Here is a 27,628-nt window from a genome sequence, read left to right on the forward strand (position 1 = left end):
GAGGAGTATTGAAACTGAACTAAGTCAATAAAGGCTCTTCGCAAGGAAAGGCTCTGTGTTTTAGTTTTGATTCCACCAACTGGTATGGATCCTGTTAATAAGTTTATCCCATATCAGGGGAAAAAGTCATCCATATCAATTATTTTTATGGTACGGAGTAGTAGGAACTAGGCAAATCTCTCTGTGAAAATGGAATTCTGTAATTGATATAAAATGAACCCCTATGTTGGCTTATTGTATAGTTTGCAATTGTAAAATTATTTATCAATTTGTCTTCACACAAGGTAACATGTGAGAATATAGAATTTGAGGATCAGCTGATATGATCCTTGAGTAACATTCCTGTTTGAGTCAGTTTCGTTAATGTTTAAGCAGATTAGCAATTGAAGTGAAAATCCAGACTGTAGTGGAAATGGAGTCCTCTTATGGGACAGCTCAGTTATCTCGAGTGAAGATTCACTCTCTATAACAGAGAATTATAATGGCATTTGCTTCATAACTAATTACTCCATCTATTGTTTTTCAACATATTTTAATGCTCAGTGTAGCAATGGGTAATTCATATCGCATTATTGGGCAATCTTTGAATATAATCAGGCACTAGGTCAACAGGATTTACCATTGCTTTTCAGAAGAGAAGGGGGATGCATCCTGGTGAGAATTTCATAGTATCAGAGGATGAAAGCCAACTGATGCAAGCTATATCATTCAAAGTGCAAGTCTCATTCACTTAGTCTGGTTTGTGTCACTATAACCATATGAGGAATATCCAAGACACAGCTCGCAGTACTGTGCCTGCTTTCAAGACACAGCTCGCAGTACTGTGCCTGCTTTCAAGCAAGAACAAACAGTCCAAATAAAAAAGAGAGGGCTTGAGCAATTTCCCTGACCTGATTCAGTTGAGTCTTGTGCTTTGGATCTATAGATCTCCCACCGCCAGCCACCCGTGATCGACCACCTGGCTGTAAGACTGTGTTTGTGGGGGGCTTGCCGGAAAACGCTGCTGAGGGAGTCATCCGCGAGGTTTTTGAGCAGTGCGGGGATATAACAGCCATTCGCAAAAGCAAGAAGAACTTCTGCCACATCCGCTTCGCTGAGGAGTTCATGGTGGACAAGGCTATCTACCTGTCAGGTGCACTGTTTCTGTCTTTCCCTTCATCTCTCCCTCTGTGACTGTTGTTCCTGCTCGCTGAAACAATACTGGCACTGTAAGTGAAAGGTGCTAAGGATCAGCAGATATTCCATGGCTTCCCTGGGAAATGTTATTCTGATCACTGAGTCTGACTGGAGAATTACAAATGGCGAGTAGAGCAGTTGAACAAGTTACCCTAGACGGGACTTCCCGGCCTGGCCATGGCGGGATCTGCCACGGGGAATGCCGTGGCCCTGCCAAAAGTCCAGCCCCTAGCCTTTACCAGGCTGGTCAAGAAGTTAAGTGGGGTTGGATGGCCAGGGCCAATCAGGCAAGCCCTGATGAGTGGGCAGCGGGATAACAATTGAAAGGGCAGAGTGGGCATTTTCAAGAGAGGGCAGGGTTTTGTCCAGGTTGCAGGGAAGGGGAATGGGGGCCCTCCATTGGGCACAGGGGATCTGATCTGGTGGAATGCACCCACCCCTCCCACCAGGATGCTGGCAGACTCACCACCTGCCTGTGGTAAAATTACAGCAGTGGTATGAAAAGACCCTTAAGTGACTATTAATTGGATGGTTAAGGCCTCAGTTGGACAAAGGGAAGGCCAACATCTACCCAGGCACTCTTAAAATACCAGAATAGATGGGTAGACAATGTGCACGGTACTCCCCACTATCCCACCTGATCTTACGCCCCTCCCCATCCACCACCTGTCGGTCCATTCCCGGGAGTCGGTAAAATTCCTGCCCGAGGCCAGAGTTTTTGGAAACTAGCTCCACTCACCCTCATGATGGTGAAGTCGATATCCAGACTGAGTGCGTAAAAGCAATGGGAAGAGATTAAGCATTTATACTTGGTTATCACACATGGCTACTCTTTCAACAATGTGAAATGTGCTCGCCCATTTTATCCATGAGTCGAACTTTACATTAACTCCTCTAAAAAGCTTTCCACATTTACAATGTTGATCTTTTACTTGGCAGCTTGTCAGCTGGCAGAAGTGACAACCTGGCAAACATATAGTTTACTGGGTAGCTACAACCTCCAAGCACAGCACTGTCATGATGCACCTTAATGAACACAAATGCAATTCATGTTACAGCATTTCATGTTGAACTGGAAAGGTGGTCCAAAATCCTTTTACTTACCTTTTGAACTCTTCTCGCCTCCAATCAACGATTCACACCTCCCTGCAGTTGGTGTAAAGCTTGACAGCTACTAATATCTGACCACCTCCATGAAATTTTTTTTTAAATGACCAGAGCCTGGCTCTTAACGATCCCACAATGCTGTCCATCGCCTGGTTAAAAGCAGCGTGTCGATTCCAGAGCTCGCTCCCTCCCCCCCCCGCCCTTGCGAAACTGGCTCAGGGCAGGAAGGGAGGCGGGGCCTCTGGGCACCAGCTGTACATTGTGACTCATCCCATTTTTTTACCATGGTGACCGCTCCAGTCAGCCAACTATCCCATCTGTCATTTTAGATAATCTGGACAGAGGAGACGCTAAAAGGAAGGCGTAGCATTTTTCACAAGCACCAGATCTCAAAGTGCTTTGGAGCCAATGAAATGCTTTTTAGGCAAAGTCACTGTTGTAATGTAGGAAACATGGAAGACAATTTGCATTCAGCAAACTCCTGGAAATAGTAATGTGATAATGGCCAGGCAATCTGGGGTTCTTTTGTGCTGTTGATTGAGGGATAAACATTGGCCAGGACACTGGGGATAAGGCCCCTCTCTTCTTTGAAATATTGCCACGGGATCTGTATCAGCACCCGTGAGGGCAAATGGGGCTTTGGCTTAATGCTGCATCTGAAAGACAGCACCTCTGACAGTGCAGCATTCCCTCAGCACTACACTGGACCGACAACCCAGACTTTCATGCTCAAGCCCTGGAGTGGGGCTTGAACCCAGAACCCTATGACTCAGAGGTGAGAGAGCTACCAATGCCTGATACTTTAACTGGGTTAGAGAATCTAAGCAAATAAACCCTCAGTTACTTAAGGAAAAAAATTTAAATTTATATCACATGGTTCACAATTTCAGAATGTCCCAAAACACATTGCTGTAAATGAATGACCTCTGAAGTGTGGTCATGCACTATTGGACTGTTACTCTGCATCTATTCTGACATTGGAATCCAGATTTTCATGGGCACCTGGGGGCAGGACTTTATTTACACAGCTGATTTGAAGAGTCTGTTTGTTTACTTGGGAGGCTTATGGGCTTATGGGCTATTCAATGGCTTCCAACTGGCTAGGGCCTGTGAGTCCTGGAAAATCAAGCACCTAGAGGTAGGGATTGTACAGCTGCTGGTGCCATTGCCCATACCACAGTTAAACCTTAATAACAAACACCACTGGTTTAGTTTCTAAGGATGTGTGTTCACTTTTAGGCTATCGCATGAGGCTGGGATCAAGCACTGACAAGAAGGACACAGGCCGCCTACATGTGGACTTTGCTCAGGCCCGAGATGATTTCTACGAGTGGGAGTGTAAGCAGCGGATGTTTGCGAGAGAGGAACGTCACCGGCGCATGTTAGAAGATGAGCATCTGAGGCCACCCTCTCCTGCACCGATTGTGCACTATTCAGAGCATGAAGCCAGCCTAATGGCTGAGAAACTCAAAGGTACTCCTGAATCTATTATACTGAAACAGTGTTAAACTGGACTGTTCAGGGGCTGCATGTATTCCATTCTAACTTCATCTATTGTAAGTATATTTAGCAGATTCCAAGTGGAGTCATCATTGCATAGCTGAGAGAACAGCCTTAAAAACACTTCTCCTAAACAATGTGAATATCTAATGTATCGCTTACATCAGACAGACACATCACAGGACTTCTGCTGAAACATGTGACTTCTATGGAATTGTTTTTGACCATGTGTAAAGTTAGCAGATGTTAATGTTCCTGACCTTCAAAAGATAACTGTGGGCACTTCCTTCATTCAGCTGAACACACATGTGCGCGTACGCACACACACACACGTGGACACACAGACACATGCACACACACTCACACACACGGATACATGCACACACACACACACACACACACACACGGACACACGCACACACGCACACACAGACACACACACACAGACACACACACATACCCATACACACACCCACACACAGACACACACACACATTTACACAATTCCATATGCACACACATACGCACAGCCACATTTGCACACGTATACACACAGTCACATGTACACATATGCATATACACTCAAAGCCACACATGCACACTCAATCACACATACACCCATGCACAGTCACAGATTCACACATATACACACAGTCACACTACACACACAGTCACAATACAAACATGCACACAGTCGCACACAGTGACAAATACACATACATACATTAAGGCTCACATGTACACATGCAGTCACACAAGTACGCGTACAATTCACATGGAAATATGCATACATGCACACAGTCCCACATGTACACATACAATTTAACAATCCCATATATATAGTCACACATACAAACACATAGACTGGCAAACATTCACACACACATACACACACAGTCACACACACACACACATGCACACACACATACATTTACACACATTTACATAAGGTCCTGTAAACACACGCACTGTCACACAAACATACACAAGTATATTTGCACACAGTCCCACATGCACACATACAGATTAATAACCCCACATGCATACAGTTACACATGTACGCACATACACTGACAAATATGCGCACATATACACATGTGTATATATGCAAACATGAGCACCTACACATGCAGTCCCACATATACACATGTGTATATAAAAAACATAGGGCAGGATTTTCCATCCACGTCTGCTGCCGGGATCGTCTGGTTCTGGCTGGCCCACCGCATACCCCCGGCTGGTCCGCATGTGGCTTGGCTGGAAAATCCCGGCCATTGGTTGAGGTGAGGTAAGTTTTGTGAATAATTCCAGTCTGTGGAGTGGTATACTTGTTTCACTTCCGGCCCCCAATGTCAACACTGAGCAACTCTAAATCAGATACAGTGCAGAAAATTACTGAAATATGCTGCCCCAACAATGTGCCTTACCCCAAATTCAGAAGAGCACTCCTATTGCATCAGTGACATGTCAGTTTATTAGGTTAATAATGTGTACTGTGTTTAAACTATTGAAACCCAATTCACCCGTTAAGCAATACAAGTGGACCAAGCAAAGAAGAACTCTAGTTCTTTGTTGGTGAATTGTTTCAAGTCTGTTATCCTTTTTCCACGATAATAATAACCTGTTTGTTCACTGAAATATGCACAGGAAGGTGCTGAGAGAAATTGCTGTTTAGACTGCATTTATTGCAAAATCAGTAACTGGGTTAAAAAACTGCATTCAGCCATTTTAGCAAGAACATTCCCCTATTATTAATGCAAAGAAATCTTTATTCTGAATCCTTAATGATCAGATCCAAGCCCAAAAATCAAAATCATTTTTTTCATAAAGATAATACTGCATACATCAGATTGAGAATAATTTGAGGCAGTTGTTAATTTTTGGGGGTATTTTCTACCCATCTTATTCTAGATCTTTTTGGCCCCTCTATTTCAGATCATTTCTCACAAGTGCGTCCCAGCTCACTCACTAATCGTTCAAGGATATCCTCACTAGCCTTGATATCTATGTTAGTTTCCCCAAACCTGCCAAGGAGAATTAAGGGAAGAGCCTTTCCATTAATGATATTTGACATTTGGAATTCACCTCTGGCTCCATCACCTGTTAGCAATAGAGCCTCAAAACAGTAGACCCAATTTGTGATTGAAGCTGTTGAGTGAATGTAGTGTCTATGTAGCTTCTCAAGGAAATTACAGCAAATAGAAGCCTTGCTGCAGTTGCAGAGAGTTTTGGTGAGACCACATCTGGAATACTGTGTGCAGTTTTGGCCTTCATATTTAGGAAAGGATATTCTTGCATTGGAGGTGGTTTGGCGGAAGTTCACTAAGTTGGTCCTTGGGATGAGGGGGTTGCCCTATGATGAGAGGCTCAGTAAATTGGGTCTATTTTCCCAGGGGTTTAGAAGAATGAAGGGCGATCTCATTGAAACCTACAAAATTCCAAAGGACTTGACTGGGTGGGTGCTGAGAGATTGTTTCCACTGGTCGGGGAATCTAAAACACGGGGGCCACAGTCTCAGGATAAGGGGCCGATTGTTTGGGACTGAGATGAGGAGAAATTTCTTCACTCAAAGGGTTGTGAATCCTTGGAATTCTCTAGCCCAGAGGGTTGTGGATGCTCCATTGTTGAATATATTTAAGGCTGGGATAGCCAGGTTTTTGGTCTCTCAGGGAATCAAGGGGAGCGGGCAGGAAAGTGGAGTTGAAGCCCAAGATCAGCCATGGTTGAATTGAATGTCGGAGTAGGCTCGATGGGCCCTGTGGAATACTCCTGCTCCTATTCCTTGTGCTCTTGTGTTGCAATGCAAAACGATTAAATTGAGCTATTTGAGGTAAAATTGCAATAGTGAGGTATTTCTGCCACTTTATAAATCATTGGTGCAACCACATTGAGAATACAGTGTACAGTTCTAATCACCATAGTACAAGAAGCCCATTGCAGCTAATGAAAGGATACAAATAAGAACAACCAGAATGTGTGAGTGGATGGACGGATTGGATTACGAGGATTGATTGCATCAATTAGGCTTGCTCACACTGGTGGCGAAAGGTTGAGAAGTTTGTTGTTTTGTTCTGATTCTAAAAGGACTAGATATTGTAGATCATGACAAGTTATTTCACCTTGTCCAGAACAGTAGAACCAGAGAACAGGGCCGGCCCTTGAAGGGGGAAAATTCAAACTTAATCTAGGGATACATCATAACTGTGAGCGAGTGATCAATCTGTGGAACAGGCTCCCTAGTGAGTCGTTGGGAGTACAGGTAGAAAACCAGTCTCAAAACCGGCTGTCCATAAACCAGAGTGGTCCAAAAACTGGACATTTTTAGAATGTGCCATACATAATTTTATTTTTTTACTTTGCTCAATTAAAATGAACTTACCTGGGGGGAGGGGATGGTGTAGCGGTACTGTCGCTGGACTAGTAATCCAGAGATGCAGGGTAATGCTCGGGGGACCTGGGTTTGCATCGAATTTGAATTCGATAAAAATCTGGAATTAAAAAGTCTAATGATGACCATGAAACCGTTGCTGATTGTCGTAAAAACCCATCTGGTTCACTAATGCCCTTAAGGGAAGGAAATCTGCCATCCTTACCTGGTCTGGCCTACATGTGACTCGAGGCCCACAGCAATGTGGTTGATTCTTAAATGCCCTCTGAAGAGGGGCAATTAGAAATGGGCAATAAATTGGACGCTCGCATCCAATGAATAAAATAAAATTGGCTAGGCACTGCATGTGGCAGGCTTGTTATCTGCTTTGGTGCTTGTGCGCCTGTTGATTCCCATGTTCCAAGGTGTATTTTCACTGGGTTCCTTCGCGCATTTGGCATAACTTTAGCAAACAGCTGGAAAAAGTGTTGAAGAAATGCAATGATGGCGGCCATTCTCCTCAGCTTTCCACAGCTCTTCCATTGAAGGCCCCAGCGAACAAATGGAAACCTGTGGAAAATCCCCCCCATGACTGATGACCGAATTAAAGAAACCTCTGCTAAATTTAACTGAGAACTGCTTCATTACACCAAGGAAATTATAATTACTGTCCTTCTATTCGCAATATCAAAGCTCTGCTTCAGAGCAAGTGAAGGAATAAAAAGTTGAAGAACGTCATTGGCTTGAGTTTCCTTTATCATTAAATCTTATTTCAATTAAGCTTTTGCATCACTTTTGACTTTTCCCAAGATGTGTTACCTTTCAAAACTTCAACAAAAAGCAAAATACTGCAGTTGCTGGCAATCGGAAATAAAAACAGAACGTGCTGGACGCACTCAGCAGGTCTGGCAACATCTATGGGGAGGGAAATGGAGTTAACGTTTCAGGTGTATGACCCTTCATCAGAACTGGCAAAAGTTAGAAATGTAACAGTTTAACATAAGCACAGAGGGGAGATAGGAGGGGGGGGAAAGAGCAAAATGGGAGGTTGAGGGTGGAAGACAAGCGGGATTAAATAACAAAAGGGATGCTGGTGCGAGGCAGTAGGGGCTGGTAATGGGACAAGTAAAGAAACAAAAGATGGCCGAGAAGAGATGTAAGTGGTTACAACAGAACCATCACCAACAGCTGAAGTCTGACAAATGGGGGCAGTGTTTATGATCTGAAATTGTTGAACCTCTAATATTCTTGGTCTTGTTGTGCTAATATAGAATATTTACAGAGTCTGCGGAGGTAAGGAAAACATTAACTTTTATTTGAGAAATATCTTACGGTGACTTCAGCTTGCCCTGAGGCCCAAAAGAGAAAGCAAGATCATGAGACATTGCATCAATCCCTGCGATGATGTAAACTGTGTCTCATTAGCATATCACACAGCTAGTGTTAATCCCTTATACTACATCTCCCCCAAGGCTCTGACTTCAGTTTATTTTTTATAGGGATAACTGCTGTCCCAGTTTCACTAGCTTACCCAAACGGGTCCTCAGCTCCTTCGGAGGAGATTGGGAATTCGAGTCCTTCATGTGATCTCTTGGTCTCTGCTGGGCAGAAAGAGAATTGATAGATGACTCTGGTTCAGCAGTTAGGCCAGAAGCTGGATCTCTTGAAGAATGCAGCATCTCTGGTCTGTTTGGTTGTATAGATGACTACTTCAACTGTGTAGGAGGTTTTTCCTGTGTAGGAACCAGTGCATGTATGTTCCGTCACACCGTAATACTTTCTGTTGGAATAAGATAGGACCGTGGATGTGGTGTCTGTTCAGTCATTTGTCTATAATGAGCTTGCTCAAATCCAAACCGGCTGTCCTGATTGGTGGTCTGGTAGATTGCATGCTTTGTGACCTTTGCCATGGTCCCATATTTGACTCCTTCGACAGCACCTTCTAGACCCATGACCTCTACCACTGAGAAGTACAAGGGCAGCAGATTCATGGGAACACCGCCACCTGCAAGTTCCCCTCCAAGCCAATCATCATCCTGACTTAGAAATGTATCACCGTTCCTTCACTGTTGCTGGGTCAAAATCCTGGAACTCCCTCCCTAACAGCACTGTGGGTGTACCTACACCATGTGGACTGCAGTGGTTCAAGAAGGCAGCTCACCACCATCTCCTCAAGGGCAATAAGGGATGGGCAATAAATGCTGGCCTAGCCAGGGATGCTCACATACTGTGAAAGAATTAACAAAAATTTGACTGTAACGGTACTCATCCTCTTTCTCCCTCACTTTTTCCAAATCATCATCTTCTACGTGTGGCATGAGTGTGTGTGGAAGAGTAGGGATAGAGTCTTCTTTCCATTTGGAGTTCACATGGTGCCAAACTATTTTGGAATGGAGTTGAACAAAAGCTCAGACATGCAAGTTGGATGTTATTGTTCTTTTTAAACAATTCTTTCACTGTACACACTCCTCTTTCAGCTTCACCATTGGCTTGAGGATATCTTGATGAGCTGGTAGAACGGACAAATCCATATGATGTTGTGAACTCTATAAAGTATTCATTGGCAAACTGTGGCCCATTGTCTGAGATTACAAGGCCTAGGATTCCATGTGTTGCAAAAATCTCCTTCCATGATTCAATCACTTCTTTAGACATGTGACCCTGCAGTTAGTTGACTTCTATCCATCTGGAATACTACCTACTACAATCAAGAACATCTTACCTCTGTGTTCAAAGATCCATTCCAAGACCTTCCCATGGTCTTGATGGAAAGGAAGATCACATCAGTGGTTCTCTTATCTTCTGATGATGACTAGTACAGTAATACAGTTTGATAATCATCTCTTCCAACAGCTTTGAGAAACCCGGCCACCAAACAGAATATCTTGCTCTGGCTGAACATTTTTTGATCCCCGAATGTCCTTGGTGTAATTGTTGGAGTATATCGAGTCTCCGAACTCTCAGACTGACCTATCTCTAGTTATAGATGAGTAAATTATCAACTACACTGAAGCATCCCTCTCTGTTCATAGTACTGTCAGAGAATGGGATTATGTGGCATATAAATTGACTATCCTTTGACTCAGTACTCCCTGACCTGAGCACATTCTTCACCAGATTTCTGTGCATCTCCAATTTCATTTAGTCACTGAGTTGTTGAAGATAGAGTTGTGTTTTTTTGTTGATGCAAAGCTTTCTGCCTCTTCAACAAGGACTACACTGCCACGTTCAGGTTGTCACTGGGATGTAGGACAAAGCATCCACTATAGTCTGCTGTTTTCCCAGAACATACTTCATCAAATCTCATCATCCTCAGCCTGAGTCAATGTACTCGTGGAGGCATTTCTGTGAACTCCTTAGGATTTAAGAGTGTCACTAAGGGTTTGTGATTGGTCTCTATCTTGAAGTGGAGACCAAGAATATAATCTGCAAACTTTCCACAAGTCCACGTAGCAGTTAATGCTTCTTTCTCTATCACTGAATATCTCTGTTCAGCCTCTGTCAGTGCATCAGATGCCTAGTAAACTGGTCTATGCTTTCCATCCATCTATATCTGAAAGAGTACGGCTCCCAATCCTGTAGAATCCTGCAGCAATGATAATGGGCAGTTCTGGGTCATAGTGGGCCAGAATATCAGGTGATATCAGCATCTCTCTGATTTTCTCTAAATGTTGTGCATCCTCCCAGCACCATGTATTGTATTGTCATAACAACTAACATAGTGGCTCATTGATGACAGCTTAGGTTGGGCAAAAACCTTCCAACTTGGTTTACTGTACCCATGAATCTCTGGAGCTCAGCCACCTTCCAAGAAACTGGAAATTCCTGGATTGCTCTTGTCTTCTGTGGATCAACTCTGACACTAGAAGCATCCACAATATGCTGAAGTAACTTGACAATCGGTGGCGAGAATTTGCATTTGTTATTGAAGTCCTACTTTCTCTAGGCATCACAGCACAGTGTGCAGTCGTGTCATGTTCTGCCTGAGTGGATCCATGGATCAGGACATCATCCATGTGACATATGACTCCATCCACTCCTTCTAGGATACTTGACATTGTCCACTGGATGATTTCTGGTGCTGATGTAATGCCAAAGGGTATTCTGTTGAAACAAAACCTCCAAATGGTGTAATGAAGTTTGTGAGCAACATGACCTCTTCATCGAGAGGTAGTTGCCAAAAAAACAATTTGCATCTAGCTGCGTGAAGATTGACCTCTTTCCCAATTTTGCTAGGCTCTCATCCACAGGCGACATAGGATGAACTTCGCATTTAACTGTTTTGTTCAGCTAGGTAAGATTTACACAAATTCTGATAGGTCCATTGGGTTTTGATACTGGGACAATCCAAGAGACACAGCTTGTTATTTCAGTCACAAATTAAATAACTCCTTGCGTCAACAAAGAGTCAGCTTCCTTCATGACCTTTGGCGAGAGTGAATGAGGAACTTTTCTGGTGTAAACAGACACGCTGGCTTCCTTTCAGGACATAGAGTGATGTGGTATGCTGTCTTCAGCTTTCCTAGTCCTGTGAATAGCTGTGGAAATCCAGCTCTGAATTTTTTGGGCTGATCTTCTCGACTTTCCAGTTCCCCTACTCTGCAAATCAGATGCAAGTCGGTCCAGGCTTTCATGTTAAAGAGTGAGCAACTCTGGCTCAGGATCACAAATAAGGTTTCAGTGATTTTTCTCTCTCTATATCAAAGGGTTGCATTCAGTTGTTCTATGACCATGAGTTCTGGACCTCCTGATTGGTGTTGTTTTTTGCATGATGGCTGAAGAGAATTTTTCTCCAACCAAGATTCAGCTCAGAAAGAACTGAAACTGCTGCACTGGTGTCTAACTTAAAGCATGTCTTGTTTCCCTTTATTGGGTATCAGCACTCTAGTAGCTTCTACTTGGTTCCTGTATCTCTTTGAAGAACGGCATCTCAATATCATTGATATCTTCTATTCGATGGATCTCACCACCTTTTGAAGGCTTTTCTTTTTGCTTATTCTGTACAAGCTTCCCTGCTGCAACACACGGCCTGAAAGTGACTCTTTTTCCTGCAGGAATGACATTCGGCCTGTTTGGCGGGGCAGTTTTCACGCCTGCGTTTTTTTCCCGCCAAGCCGATTACATTTAGCTGGGGTGGTTGATGGATGCTCTTCCCTGCCTCCCCTACTTTGGTACAGCCACCTCTCTGCTTTTAAATTTAACATATTCCACTGAGTCAGTCAATTTTGGGGTGTGGTTCTCCCTGTCACCCTGAATCACCACTCCTGACCTCAGCCTGTCTGCGCAGTTCAATTATCTTTGCTAAGGTTAAATCATCTCTCGACTGCAAGTGGCCAGACAATGTTTCAATACTCCGACAACAATTCGTTCCCTGATTAGTTCATCCTCTAAGCTGCCATATTCACGGTTCTCTGCCAGCCTGTCCAGATCATTGATAAATGTACCAACACTTTCCCATTGACTTTGGGTATACCTGTTAAATTTGGCTGTTCGACAATGGTATTCTTTTGCAGAATGAAGGAGGCATCAAGTGCTTTTATTACTTCATTGTGCATAGCTTTGTTGTTGTCGATCCCTTGCCTGACTAGGATATCGTTTGCACAGCCACCCATTTTGTATAATAGCATACTGACCTGCTCGCTGCTCAGCTTTGTTACAAGACCTGATACAGTGCGACTCCTGACAACTCTTTGGTGCCAATTCAGAAACAATTCAGAAACAATTTGCACTTATACACAATGGTTCGCACTGAGGTGTAATTGGAAAGCACGGAAGTGATGATTACCTCTGACTTCCAATGGCGTTCAATCAAGATGTCATGCATATCAATGGGAGAATTTGTTGTTGCTATGTTCATACACAATTGGCATAGGCCATTTTGACATTATTGCTCAAAAATCACACACGCTGTTGTGACGTTTGCTGCCAGCCATTAAAAGAGAGTAACTGTTTTGTTTCTCAGTCTCCTTTTGTCTCGTTGTTGAGCGTTTGTAGCAACTATTCTTGCAGTGGGTTTACTGTAAGTATATTAGTGTGCTGCTTATTTCCCTGGTGGATCTGTGAATGCAGAGTGCAAGCTGTTTGATGTTCTACACAACTGCAATATCTGATTCCTCCGCTAATGGGAAGGGACTATGCACTGATGCAGTTCAATATCCCTGATGATCAGATGGGTCTGTGTGTCTGTGGTGTCTGATTTCCCTGGCGATATATCTGTTTTCTCCCCATCATGTTTGATTTTCTCTCGACTCATCTCCAGCCCTTGATTTTGCCACTAATCCGGGAAGCTTTTCCATCAACAGTACCTTGCTCTTACAGTTTTCTCCTTTAACTGTATAATTATTTGACAATCTGTGTCCACTTAATGAAATGATAGAAACACCACAATAAAGAGAGAAGGCAGAATTACAGTGGGAACATGGATACTGAGACATGGCGTAAAGACGATGTGAAATAGAGTGACTGTAGGTAATTTAATAATTTGCATAAAGACTAGGAAATAGATAGTACAACTGAATTACTCATAGTAATACAAAGAAAATGTTCACTATGCTCTTGAGTAAAACAAGATTTATTTTTAATTTATTCTTTCAAGGGATCTGGGTGTTGCTGGCAAGGACAGCACTTGTTACTCATCCATAATTGCTCTTCAGAGCAGTTAAGAGTTAAAAGTCAACCACATGGCTGTGGGTCTGGACTCACATGTAGGCCATACCAGATAAGGATGGCAGATTTCCTCTCCTGCAGCTCATTAGTGATCTTAATTGGTTTTTACAACAATCAATGATAGTTTCATGGTGACTATTACTGAGGCGAGCTTTCAACTCCAGATTTTTAAAAAAAATTAATCAAGTTTAAATTTCACCAACTACATGGTGGGGTTTGAACCCATGTCATAGGAATATAGGAAATAGGAGCAGGAGGAGGCCATTCAGTCCCTTGAGCCTGCTCTGCCATTCAATTAGATCATTTTTCTTGCACTACCCCCATATTCCTTGATATCTTTAGTATCTAGAAATCTATCGATCTCTGTCTGGAACATATTCAATGACTGAGAACCCACTGGGGTACAGAATTCCAAAGATTCTCCACCCTCTGAGTGAAGAAATTCCTCCTCATCTCAGTCATAAATGGCCTGGCCCTTGTTCTGAGACTGTGGGCGGAATCGTCCCAGATTTGCACTAAATGAGGTAGCGGGCGGGTAAACCGATGCTTTATCTATCGGCTGTCATGGCGGGCTTTTACACCGTGTCTTCCCAAACCCGCCACATTATTTATACACTCCCAGAAAACATGCTGTTTCGATGGTGGGCGGGCTCTCATTCACCAACCCGCCATCACCTCGCCGCTTCATCACACCGGGCATCATATTTAAAGTCCAGCCGCACTCACACCTCTCAGTGCTTCCAGCCCAGGACTGCCGCACAGAAGACAGGATGGCCCCAAAAGGCAAAAAGACTGCAGCCCCACACTTCAGTGACCCATCTCTGGAATGTCTTTTGGATGCAGTGGAGTCCGGCTGGGATGTACTGTCCCCCGCTCTGGCCGTAGGGTGGGCAGCGGCATTGCCAACCAGGCTTGGGAGGCGGTCAGCGCCAACGCCCTTCAAAAGGGGACAGCCACCCAGTGCCGCAAGAGGATGAATGAGCTCCTCCATTCCGCCAGGGTAAGTCACTCTTCTCATTACTCTCCATCACACACTCACAAACCCATCACACATCCACAGGGATCTCACTCACTGCCAGTGCAAGGGACATCACCATTCACTCTCTCACACACACCATCATTGTCCTCAGCCTGTCCATGGGACCACTCACCACCCACACATGCCAGGCATACTTATCATCTGGCCTGGCAGGCATCCTGATTACACTCTCTCCATCTCTATTCATGCAGGACAAACTGGCTCACCACAACAGGGAGAGATCACAGACTGGTGGAGAAATGCCTGAAATCAAGGTCCTCACTGTTTTTGAAAACAGAGCCATCCAGCTGGTCGGCGATGACCGGGATCGGTCCTGTGCTGACGGTGAGGTCAGCGCTGCTCTACCAAGTGAGGATCCAGCAATGCAACATCTATCAGAAACCATGCTATGCATGATGTGTCCTCTTTCACAGGCCACTGCCATGTACTATTTATCCCTCCTTGCTTTCTCAGGCACATCTGCCAAACAGCTGATGGAGTCCATGACCCAGGGCCTCCAAACAAACTCCAAAGAAACCTCTGAAGAGGAATCTGAAGGCACCCTCTCTGAAGTCCCATCACAGCGCTCACCCACACCCTCCACCAGCGCAGAGACACACACCTCGGTGGGACCTAGCTTTAGAGTAGCCTCGGGATCACAATCTCCTTGCCCCCACCTGCCACTAATCGCCTCAACGGCAGGGCTGCCCTTGCCTCCCCCCGCCATCAGCCGCCTCAACAGCAAGGCTGCCCTTAACCCCAACCTCCCGACGCCCCTGAAGCTTGAAGTCCAACAGGCGACCCTGGAGAGCGCTACACAACGTTACTGTGCACTCACCTCCGAGCTCCCCTCAAAGTGCAGGCCGCAAAGTGCCCACCTTTTATGTGCTGTTGTGAAACACGTTAGTGTGCTTTCCCGCCGACGTGGGCGGACGATCCGGCAGGATGGGACGATTCCGGCAGGCTGGCCTGATAATGATATGCTGATGTATTACGATGAGGTTCCTGATGTCCGATGGCGGGAAACCATCATAAAACCAACTGCGCCATATTGTCCGCTCACGCCATCGATCATGGCCAACGCCAGGGGGCACGGAAAATTCCACCCTGTATCCCCTGGTTCTATATCCCCCAGCCAGGGGAAGCATCCTTCCTGTGTCCACCTTGTCGAGCCCTGTAAGAATTCCGTATGTTTCAAAGGATTTTGCATGTGGCCCCAGAGCATTAGCCTGGGCCTCTGTGTTACTAGCCCAGTGACATTACCATTGCACTTCCATGTCCCCCCACTAATGGAGGTTCCCACCTTACAATGATAATGGTTCTTGGCAACGAATGAGAACAGAGATATGTAGATTCTCAGAAGGAGAATGCCAGTCTGGCAATCAACAAAGGATGAAGTAAATGAGAGGTGATTGAACTGCAACTCCAGTAGTCCAGGTAAGATCGCCTCGTGCTCTGTAGCAGAGGTTAAAACACAAAATTTGAAAGGCTTAAGATTTTTTGGTGTGGGCATCATAAAATTGGGTTGGGGTGGGAAGAGGAAGTTGAGGTAGAATTAATTTCTAAAGTCCAGAGAGAAATCCAATGGGAACCCCCACAATGCAATGAAAATTGTTTGGTCAATGGTTATCCTGATTGTTGGGCTTGTCCAATACAGTTCTTCTGACATAGTCAGATACAGAAGAGGTCCAGTGATGGAAATACACAATTAGAAGGTAAGTATGATATTGAATCTTTCAGCTACCCCTGTTTTTGAACATTTATCGATCATTTATCATCTTTCTGGAGAATCTGTGTGACAATCCCTCCAATGCCAGGATGTCCTTCCTAAGATGCAGTGCCCAACACTGAGTGGACTACTTCAGATGTGGTATAACCAGAAAATTATCTAACTGTTGCATAATTTCCACCCCATTGCATTTCAACTCTCGTGAGGTGAAGGCAAACATTACATGCACCTTTTAGATTAATTTTTTTGTGCCTGTCACTAGCATTTAGTGATTTCTGTGGATAGACCCCTACATCTCTCTGCTCCTTCACAGTTCCTAGCTTCCTTTGTTTTCACTATATCAATGTGGGATTGACCTCCTCCCCAATATTCTTCTCTTGTAAACACTGAAGTGAAGTTCTTGTTAAATATCCCTGCCAACTTCTATTTATCCTTTACTAATTCACTATCTGGTGGGGTAGTGGTAATTCCAGAGACCCAGCTAACACTCTGGGACATGGGGTCAAATCCCACCATGGCAGCTGGTGGGCTCTGAATTAAATTAATAAATCTGGAATTGAAAGCTAGTCTCAGTAATGGTGACCATCGATTGTTGTAAAAACCCATCTGGTTCACTAATACCCTTTAGGGAAGGAAATCTGCCATCTTAACCTGGTCTGGCCTACATATGACTCCAGACCCACAGCAATGTGGTTGACTCTCAACGGCCCTCTGAAATGGCCTAGCAAGCCACTCAGTTCAAAAGGGCAATTAGGGATGGGCAATAAATGCTGGCCTTGGCCAGTGACTCTACATCCCCATTGAAAGAATAAAGAAAAAAATAATCCTCTCCTCCCTGGTCTAACTTCATTGAGAAACTCTTCTTTTATTAATACATTTGCAGAGTATTTTGATATTCTCACTTCCTAGTCCTCCTTTGCTTTCCTTACCTCTTTCTCAAAATCCTGATTTTCTCCTCATACCGATAGGCCTTACATGTCCTTTCCTACTTTCCATTTGGTTTTAATTTATCCAGTGCCCTGCATATTGTAGAGTTTTTTTTTGAGTGACTAATATTTATTCTTAAGCTTTGCAATCTCCTTTTTAAAAAAAAAATCCTATTGTTTATCCATTGTCCCGTGCGTTTTACCTCAGCCTGCCCCCTTCTCATCTTTCTCAACCTGGTGCCCTTTTATAGATTAATGCTTTTTTGCTCTCTGTTCAGATTTTAAATGTGATCATACTATGTGCCAGAACTTTCAATGTGATCCCAGATGTGGGATAGGTACAATCAGATTGGCTGCCTGTTCTCTTAGCCAATGTCACCTGTGGAAGTTGCAAGTTCTGCACAAGGCCACTGCCCCTGAGGTCCTTCTCCAGGTTTAACTCACTGACCTGATTTATTTCCTTGCTTACACTAAGATTTAGCAACACCTGTTCCCTTGTTAAACATGCTGCTTAGGAAATGACTCCAGTACACATTTGAGAAATTTCAACCTAGTTTCCCCACTTCCTATTCCAATCAATAAGTGGGCCATTAAAATCTCCTCGAGGTTTTGCCTTTGTCCATAACAGTTCACTCTGCAGCATGAATCCCCTCTTTCACCAACATTTTCACCCTTTCTCACCTATTTTGCCCCTCCTAAAAATATTATAATCCAAAATGTTTAATTTTCAGTTTCTGTAAGAGCTATTAAATCTATCGTTACTCTTTCTCTGCACTCTGAGCATTATCATATGTCACCTTTTTTCCATTTGCATTGATGCTATTCCTTTTCCTTCTTTTCCTAGTCCAAGCTCACACTTCATTCCCATATCCCAGTATTTTCCCTGTTTATAACTGGTCACTTTGATTTTCTTCTTCTGCTCCCTTTATTTTTCCTGCATGTCATCCTTTTCCATTAGTCTATTTACCTTATTTATTCTTTCATTCCAGCTCTCTCTGCGTTTACGTTCCCTGCTGCACCAGTCCCTTTCCTTCCTGGTTTAAGTGGCAATCTGCTTTATCCTTTATCTGTTTGACCAGTACATGAGCTTCCTCCCTGTTCAGATGAAGCCCATCCTTGTGGAACAGAGCTCCCAATGTCTTCTGAACTAGTGATAATGCTCCAGGAAATGAAAACCATTTTACCCTGACACCACCTCTTTATTTATATATTGTGCTACATAATCTTCCTGACCTTCCCTAGTCTAGTATGTTATCCAGAGGTTACCATAAATTGAAGTCCACTTCTGGCTCTTCCATTTCAAGACTTCAGGCTATATTGTTCATACATGGACAGTGATGACTAGCTGCTCTTCCCAGAATCATAGGATCAAAGAATGATGCAACACAAAAGCAGGCCATTTAGCTCGTCATGTTTGTTCTGTTTCTCGAAGTTATTCAATTAACCCCACTCTCCTGCTCTTTGCTCACAGCCTGGATTTTCATCTCCTTCAAGTATTTATCCAATTCTCTTTAGAATATTATCATTGAATCTGCTTCCGCCACCTTTTCAGGCAGCGCCTTCCAAACCACAACAACTTGGTGTGTAATAACATTATTTTCCTCATGTTTGCCTCTGATTCCTTTGCTAATCACCTTAAACTTGTGTCTTCTGGTTATCAGTTCCTCCTGATTTCCTCTATCAAAACTGCCCATGATTTTGAACGCCTCTATCACATTTCCACAGTGGCTAAAAATCTAAGAAGGAAGAAAAATTGAGCCGATTCAGCTTCAGATGCAGATTCGAGCTCTCAAAGCAGCCCTCCCGCTGTTGAATTTGGTCGGAGTGAATGCATTTCACCAGTGATGGATGAAACTCTCTGAAGTCCTTGAACTGATTGCCGACAGAATTCGAGCAGAAAGCTTTATGCTCGCAGCGCTTTGCAAACAATGCCAGCTAAATTTTCCTCAATGCCCTTGGTATTTGCAAGCAGGAATTGGGTGCTTAAGGTAGTGATTTGTTTTGTGCAGAAGAAGCATGCTTTTTTTTTTTGCTCTCTATTCTTTTCCAGAAAGTAGATGTTAATTCGCATTCTCCTGCTGAGCATCAAGACAGTGTAATCCTTGAGTGAGCTAATTGGGCCCTGTGGGTCACAAATTGATGCAGGAAGCATGTTCATATTCTGGTCAACTGTGTTAAAATCAATGTCTATGAGCAGGCTAATCAAAATTACGGCTGTACATTGAGATTAGAAACTTGAATAAGCAGCATAACAGATCATTAACAATGTATTAGTCTGCTGCTGAGGTACAACTATGTGTAACTGGTGGCCTTTTAAGACCATGAAGTATGATTGCTCTGCAGACATATCCTGAGGTAAAATACAGGCTAATTGATGAGGTTTGTTGTAGGGTGGCCGAGTTGTACTATTGTTGATAGAGTTGATCTGCAGACACTTTTTGGGTGGAAACTTTAAGTTTATTTACAATATACTCAGCAGCAACTACACGTGTGCTTTCAACTTCAACTCCATCTCTACATTGACTGCTGGGGTAGCCCGCACTGCTCTCCTATTGGTTACTACAGATCATGTGTTCCTGCCTAACAGTATTATTCTTAAAGGTGCAATACACACTAAATAAAACCATAATTACTACATTCCTCCCCCTTTAACTCGGCTACACATATTATCTTTACAAGTACATATTTTTCAAGACAACATCATATTTACAGTGGGTAAGGGATTTACAAGTTCAGTCTTTCAGGTGGTTTCCTGGTACGTGTGGAATGTCACAGCTCCATAACTTCAGATTCTTTATCAGGAACCTCCTTTTCCGGAATTACCTGAACATCAGGTGCTTCGTTGGGCACTTGCAGTTCTGTATCCTCAACTCTTACAGGAAAATCAGACATGTCAGACCTGGGTTGAGTATCCTCAATAGGAAATGCAGACCCGGTCATGGTCACTGGAACCAAATCTTGGTGATTTGTCTCTCTCTTCCTTAAATGGCCCACATGTTTACGAATGATCCGGCCTCCCACCTCCACATGGTAAGATAGAGGTCCAGTCACTGCACTTATTTCACCCAGTAACCATTTTGGTCCTTCACCGAAATTTTTCATGTATACTGTCTCTCCCACAGTAAATTTCCTCTTGCGACTATGCCAGTCGTGTCTAGTTTTCTGGCTTCCCTGACTCCTTTCCACCTTCCCCTCTAAATGCGGCATTATTAAGCTCAATCTCACCCTGAGACGGTGTTTCAACAATAACTCCGCAGGTGTGACACCTGTTGTTGTGTGAGGGATAGTCCTGTAATGAAAAAGAAAGCGTGTTAGCTTGGTTACCAAGGCCTCACCAGTTAGCTTTCTCATGCCTGCCTTGAACGTTTGAACTGCCCTTTCAGCCAGTCTGTTTGAGGAAGGGTGGTACGGTGCAGTTTTTACATGAGTGGTATCATTGAGGCTGATAAACCATTAAAACTCAGCGCTCGTAAATGCTGTGCCATCATCGGAAACGACTACTCCTGGTAGTCCGTGAATGGCAAAACTCTGACTTAGTTTCTCAATTGTAGCAGCCGACGTTGGCGACTTCACCTCATTTACGTCCAACCATTTTGAATGGGCATCGACAATGAACAGCAACATTGTTCCCAGGAAAGGTCCGGCGTAGTCAATGTGTAACTGCACCCAGGGTCTACCTGGCCACTCCCATAGGTGTAATGGAGCTGTCACTGGCAACTTTTGCAGTTGCTGACATTGCACGTAGTGCTATACTAAACTATTTGGGCAGAATTTTCTGCCTGTCAGGCGGGCGGGCCTGACCCAATCTCCGGCGGGTGGGGAGCTGATCCCCGCCGGAGAAGCAGGCCCCGCTGCCATTTTACATGGGCGGGCCAATTAAGGCCTGCCCAGCGTGAGGTCCGCTATGTGCTTCCTGTGCGGGCGGGGTGGGGATTCCCCAAAAGCGAGAGTGCGCTCTTTCACGCATGCGCATGATAGAGCGCACATCTCCCTGAGGCTTGGTGCTGCCTCAGGGAGATTGCCTGGACTTTGAAAAATATTAAAAATAGAAAAAAAAATCCCTTACATGACCCCTTTGTCACATGAGATGGGACATGTTCATAATTTACAGAATAACTTTATTACAATTTTTAAAACCCTGCATGAAACCCCATCCCGCCGCTGGATGAGGTTTCATGTTTTTTCTATTGCCCGCCGGGGCTCCTGGCTGACCCGCCGACCTTAAGGTTGGACGGGCAGGCCCTTTAATTGTATAATTGATCCTGTCAATGGCCTCAATTGGCCATTGACAGGTCGGCGGGCCCACAGCTGATTTTGCTGTGCCCCCGCCTCCCCTAAAATTTAGATGGGGAGCGGTGACATCGGGGGTTCCGCCCAACATCATCCCGCGTCATTTTACGCATCGGTGAGTGGGCCCTGCCCCCTGCTCACCGATGGCAAAATTCTGCCCTTTATTTCGCCATCCATCCCAGGCCACCTGCATGGTATGGTCTTCATTCGGGAATGTGATTGACTCTTGAAATGGCCTAGCAAGCCACTCAGTTGTATCAAACTGCTAAAAAGCCATGAAAAAGGAATGAAACTGGACGGACCACCCGGCATTGACCTAGGCACTGGAAATAATGATGACAATGACAAACACATCCCTGTCGACCCTGCAAACTCTGGGGGCTAGTGCCAAAATTGGGAGAGCTGTCTCACAGACTAGTCAAGTAACAGCCTGACACAGTCATCCTCACAGAATCGTATTTTACAGATAATGTCCCAGGCTTCACCTTCACCATCCCTGGGTATGTCCTGTCCCACTGGCAGAACAGGCCCAGTAGAGGCGGCGGCACAGTGGTATACAGTCAGGAGGGAGTTGCCCTGGGAGTCCTCAACATAGACTCCAAACCTCATGAAGTCTTATGGCATCAGGTCAAACACGGGCAAGGAAACCCCCTGCTGATTACCACATACTGTCCTCCCTTAGCTGACGAATCTGTGCTCCTCCATGTTGAACACCACTTGGAGGAAGCACTGAGGGTGGAAAGTGCGCAGAATGTACTCTGGGTGGAGGACTTCAGTGTCCATCACCAAGAGTTGCTCAGTTGCACCACTACTGATCGAGCTGGCCAAGCCCTAAAGGACATTACTGCTAGACTGGGTCTGCGGCAGGTGGTGAGGGAACCAACAAGAGGGAAAAACAGACTTGACCTCATCCTCACCAACCTGCCTGCGTCAGATGCATCTGTCCATGACAGTATCGGTAGGAGTGACCACTGCATAGTTGTTGTGGAGACGAAACCCTGTGTTCACATTGAGGATACCTTCCATCATGTTGTGAGGCACTACCACAGTGCTAAATGGTATAGATTTCGAACAGATCTAGCAACTCAAGACTGGGTATCCATGAGGCGCTGTGGGCCATCAGCAGCAGCAGAATTGTATTCGAGCATTACCTGTAATCTCATGGCCCGGCATATCCCCCACTCTACCATTACCATCAAGCCAGGGGATCACCCCTGGTTCAATGAAGAATGCAGGAGGGCATGCCAGGAGCAGCACCAGGCACACCTAAAAAAGAGATGTCAACCTGGTGAAGCTATATCACAGGACGAATTGCATGCCAAACAGCACAAGCGGCAAGTGATAATCGATCCCACAACCAACGGATCAGATCTAAGCTCTGCAGTCCTGCCACATTCAGTTGTGAATGGTGGTGGACAATTAAACAACTCACTGGAGGAGGAGGCTCCACAAATATCCCCATCCTCAATGATGGAGGAGCCCAGCACCTCAGTGCAAAAGATAAGACTGAAGCATTTACAACAATCTTCAGCTAAAATTGCCAAGTGGATGATCCATCTCAGCCTCCTCTTGAGGTTCCCAGCATCACAGATGCCAGCCTTCAGCCAATTCAATTCACTCCACATGCTATCAAGAAACAGTTGAAGGTACTGGATAGTGCAAAGGCTATGGGCCCTGACAATATTCTGGCAACAGTACTGAAGACTTGTGCTCCAGAACTTGCCGTGCCCCTTAGCCAAGCTATTCCAGTACAGCTACAACACTGGCATCTACCTGGCTATGTGGAAAATTGCCCAGGTATGTCCTGTACACAAAAAGCAGGAAAAGTCCAACCTGACCAATTACCGCCCCATCAGTCTACTCTGGATCATCAGTAAAGTAATGGAAGGGGTATTAAGCGACATTTGCTTAGCGATAGCCTGCTCACTGACGCCCAGTTTGGGTTCTGCCAGGGTCACTCAGCTTCTGACCTCATTACAGCTTTGATTCAAACATGGACAGAAGGGCTGAACTCCTGAGGTGAGGTGAGAGTGACTGCCCTTGACATCAAGGCAGCATTTGACCGAGTGTGGCATCAAGGAGCCCTAATAAAACTGGAGTCAATGGGAATCAGGGGGACAACTCTCCGCTGGTTGGAGTCACACCCAGCAAAAAGGAAGATAGTTGTGGTTGTTGTAGGTCAATCACCTCAGTTCCAGGACATCACTGCAGGAGTTCCTCAGGTTATTGTCCTCAGCCCAACCATCTTCAGCTGCTTTATCAATGACCTTCCTTCCATCATAAGGTCAGAAGTGGGGATGTTCGCTGATGATTGCACAATGTTCAGCACCATTCACAACTCCTCAGATACTGAAGCAGCCCATGTCCAAATGCAGAAGGCCTGGACAATATCCAGGTTTGGTTGACAAGTGGCAACTAACATTTGCACCACGTAAGTGCCAGATAATGACCATCGCTAACAAGAGAGAATCTAACCATCATTGATGTTCAATGGCATTACCACTGCTGAATCCCCCACTATCAACAACCTGAGGGTTACCATTGACCAGAAACTGAACTGGACTAGCCATATAAATACTGTGGCTACAAGAGCAGGTCAGAGACTAGGAATCCTGTGGCGAGTAACTCACCTCCTGACTTCCCAAAGCTTGTCCACCATCTACAAGGCACAAGTCAGGAGTGTGATGGAATACTCTCCACCTGCCTGGATGAGTGCAGCTCCCACAACACCCAAGTAGCTCGACACCATCCAGAACAAAGCAGCCCACTTGATTGGCATCACATCCACAAACATTCACTCCCTCCACCACCGACGCACAATGGCAGCAGTGTGTACCATCTACAAGATGCACTATAGGAACTCACCAAGGCTCCTTCGACAGCACCTTCCAAACCCGCGGCCACTACCATCTAGAAGGACAAAGGCAGCAGATAGATGGGAACACCAACACCTGGAAATTCCCCTCCAAGTCACTCACCATCCTGAATTGGAAATATTTTACTGTTCCTTCACTGTCACTGGGTCAGAATCCTGGAACTCCCTTCCTAACAGCACTGTGGGTGTACCTACACCACATGGACTGCAGCGGTTCAAGAAGGCAGCTCACCACCACCTTCTCAAGGGCAATTAGGGATGGGCAAAAAATGCTGGCCCAGCCAGCAACACCCACTTCCCATAAATGAATAAAAAAAATGTTCCCCACTCTCTACCAGCACCCATACCCCCTCCAACACCCTACTCCTTGTGGTTAAGTTAAAACTTGCCCCAAAATTTCAAGGAAAAAGGTGATAATTAGGGTTCACTACTTTTCTTGAATATGGCTTCCTCTATCGTGAATGCCAGTGCTATCACATTCTAATCTGTGCTGTTAGAGCACTGTCTGTACCAGGCTTTCTACCCAGTGCTTCACACAGGACCCCACTGATATCACAATGCCTTGCACTGAGCGTTTCCAACTGTGGGTACATCCATTCCTGGAGATTACATACTACAATCTCCTGCCTTCAACCTCACCCCCACCCCCACACTCCCATCATTGGTCACCCATCCTCACCTCCCCTCACCAATGTGAAGCCGATTGGATAATTCCCCACTGCCAATCAAATCAAACTTTTGTTCCCCCCCTCCATATTTTCATAACTGTTTAAAGTAAATGAAAAAGCCCATTTTTTTTTTAATAGCCTTTGGCTTCTTCTCCAAGATTGCATGCAGAAGTGTCCTGGAGATTGGGCTATCCTAGAGAGTTGAATAATTGCCTCATGCTTGTAAATGAAATGGAAGTTGTTGGCAAGCAGTGTATTTACTCTCTTCCCCTCTTCACTGTGAATAGAACAGACCTTCTGTGCCAAAGATGCAAGCACTTGGCCAATCCTTCAAATAAAAGCTGTCAGCTGACATACTGAGGAATGAGCAAATTTAGCTGTAGTGGGCTGTTAATGGAGTTTAATTCCTGACCCTTTGCTCTCACTGAAAATACGGTGCCGCCTTTACTGAATTTGTTCTTTTGCTTCCAGCAGAAGTGTAATTATGGTGAACTCCGTGCTCATTGAAGCAAGAGCTGTTAGTGTTTTAAAAAAAAAATAGAGCACTCTTTTACCTCAGGCAACCAGTGTCAGCAGGAAGCACCCTCAGGTCAATGGTAGCATTATGAGATACAGAGTGAGTTGCCTCTGTTCCTCTTCCAAAAATTTATTGAGCTGGCTTAATGAATGTGAAAGCCTCCTGCGAGACATAATAGGGAAATCATAGACACCATTATCTGTGCATCTGTATAACGGTCCATTATACCTGTGTAACTACTATAGTGCAGGGTGATATCCTTCCATGGCCTTCATCCTGTGATCTCCCTGAGTTTTCTAGTTAAATGCTAAATCATCACCCTCGTTTGTCATGGGTCCACACGCACTGGGAACTGAATTTCCACAGCTCAGGTTCATTTCACATGACAGTCGCAATCATCAGAGACAGGAAACATTGGGTCGGATTTTCGCTAATTGGGATTTTCCCATATCATTGGGTGAGCCTCGGTAAAATGTCCCCCAATACACACAGGCCAGGATTCCCTGGTCATCGGGCAGGCTCGGCGTGGGCGAGCGGGAGTGACCGTGAATCGGACTGCCGCCTGCGATCAGGCCGCGACTACCTTTTCACACTGGCTGGCCAAAGCGTGAATCGCGCGCTGCAGCGCTCAGCGCTGCCTGTGTTGGGGGGGAGGAGAGCGAGCGCAGAACTCCGCACATGCACGCGGGCGCGCACAGTAAAAGCTCCCTGAGGCACAGAGCTACCTCAGACAGCTGAAGCTTTTCGAACATAAAAAATAAAGAATTTAAAAATGTCAATGACATGTCCGCTCATGTGGCTCTGTCACACAAGCAGGTACATGTTACAAATTAGTCTGAAAATTTTTAAATTTTTTTTTCAAATCACTGATCGAAACCTCATCCCGCCAGTGGATGAGGCTTCTCAAAAAAGTGCCTGTCCGCCGACGGTGAGGTTGGACAGGCAGCTAAAAATTTCATTTATTACAACTTCAATGGCCTTAACAGGCCTGTTAATTGTCGGTGGTCGTGCTGCTGACTCCTGTGCACACCCAGCGACCGAAATATCGCGTGAGTGTGCGATGATGTCGGGACGCTCGCCCGCGTCATTTTATGCTCGTTCGGGTCGGGCGTGCACCCGCGCAATATTCTGCCCACAATTTTTGCTGGTGCGGGTGAGGGGGATGGGGAGGGCGCACAGGTGCAGGATGAACTTCAGCCCACCGAACACGGAAGCAGTGTTGGTGGTCTCGGGGGCTGTGCTGAGTGCCGAGGTGGATCATTGGAAGACCCGCCTCATTTCTCTGCAAATTTGTCACAACTATTTTAGAAGATTTTAGGCCTTCTGGCCCTCACCTCTCGCAGCCCCTCACCCCCATCCCCTCCACCCCATGGCCCCTTATTCCTTCCATGCCAACTCACGGCCCACAACCACTCCCCATGCTCCCTTTCGCTCTCCAAGCTGACTTCATGCCAACTCAATGCCAACTCATGCCTCCTCCATTCCCATTCACCCAATATGCACGATGTACGTAATCAACGAGCCACCTAATAACAATGGGCAGTGTGATTTGCTGAGAGAGAAGAAAAACACCTATTCACAAAGCTTATTTTGAAAAAAGCCTGCCCTTCCTACAACCCTTAAAGTGTCAATCAGACAGACAATTAAAGTATCAATATTATCAAAGGCTTCAAACACTTCACATCTCTTAATCTTGTGCAAATAAATTTGGGACATTGACAAGAGTGATCACAGGAAAAAAAAAAACTTCCTATAATCACTGAAAGATGTCAATCAAGCAAAGTCAACT

The 27,628-nt window shown here is 45.0% G+C and overlaps 1 protein-coding gene across 1 annotated transcript in view; it reads left to right on the top strand.

Annotated features, from left to right (window-relative positions):
• enox1 (ecto-NOX disulfide-thiol exchanger 1) overlaps positions 1-27,628 on the top strand; it is a 355,196-nt gene that overhangs the window by 86,234 nt on the left and 241,334 nt on the right. The window contains exons 4-5 of the mRNA XM_078559526.1: positions 926-1,132; positions 3,523-3,756. Coding sequence (XP_078415652.1) covers positions 926-1,132; positions 3,523-3,756 — 441 coding nt within the window. The remainder of the gene's footprint in view (positions 1-925; positions 1,133-3,522; positions 3,757-27,628) is intronic.

The sequence above is a fragment of the Cetorhinus maximus genome, chromosome 16 (assembly GCF_964194155.1).
Source record: "Cetorhinus maximus chromosome 16, sCetMax3.hap1.1, whole genome shotgun sequence".
Taxonomy (NCBI): domain Eukaryota; kingdom Metazoa; phylum Chordata; class Chondrichthyes; order Lamniformes; family Cetorhinidae; genus Cetorhinus; species Cetorhinus maximus.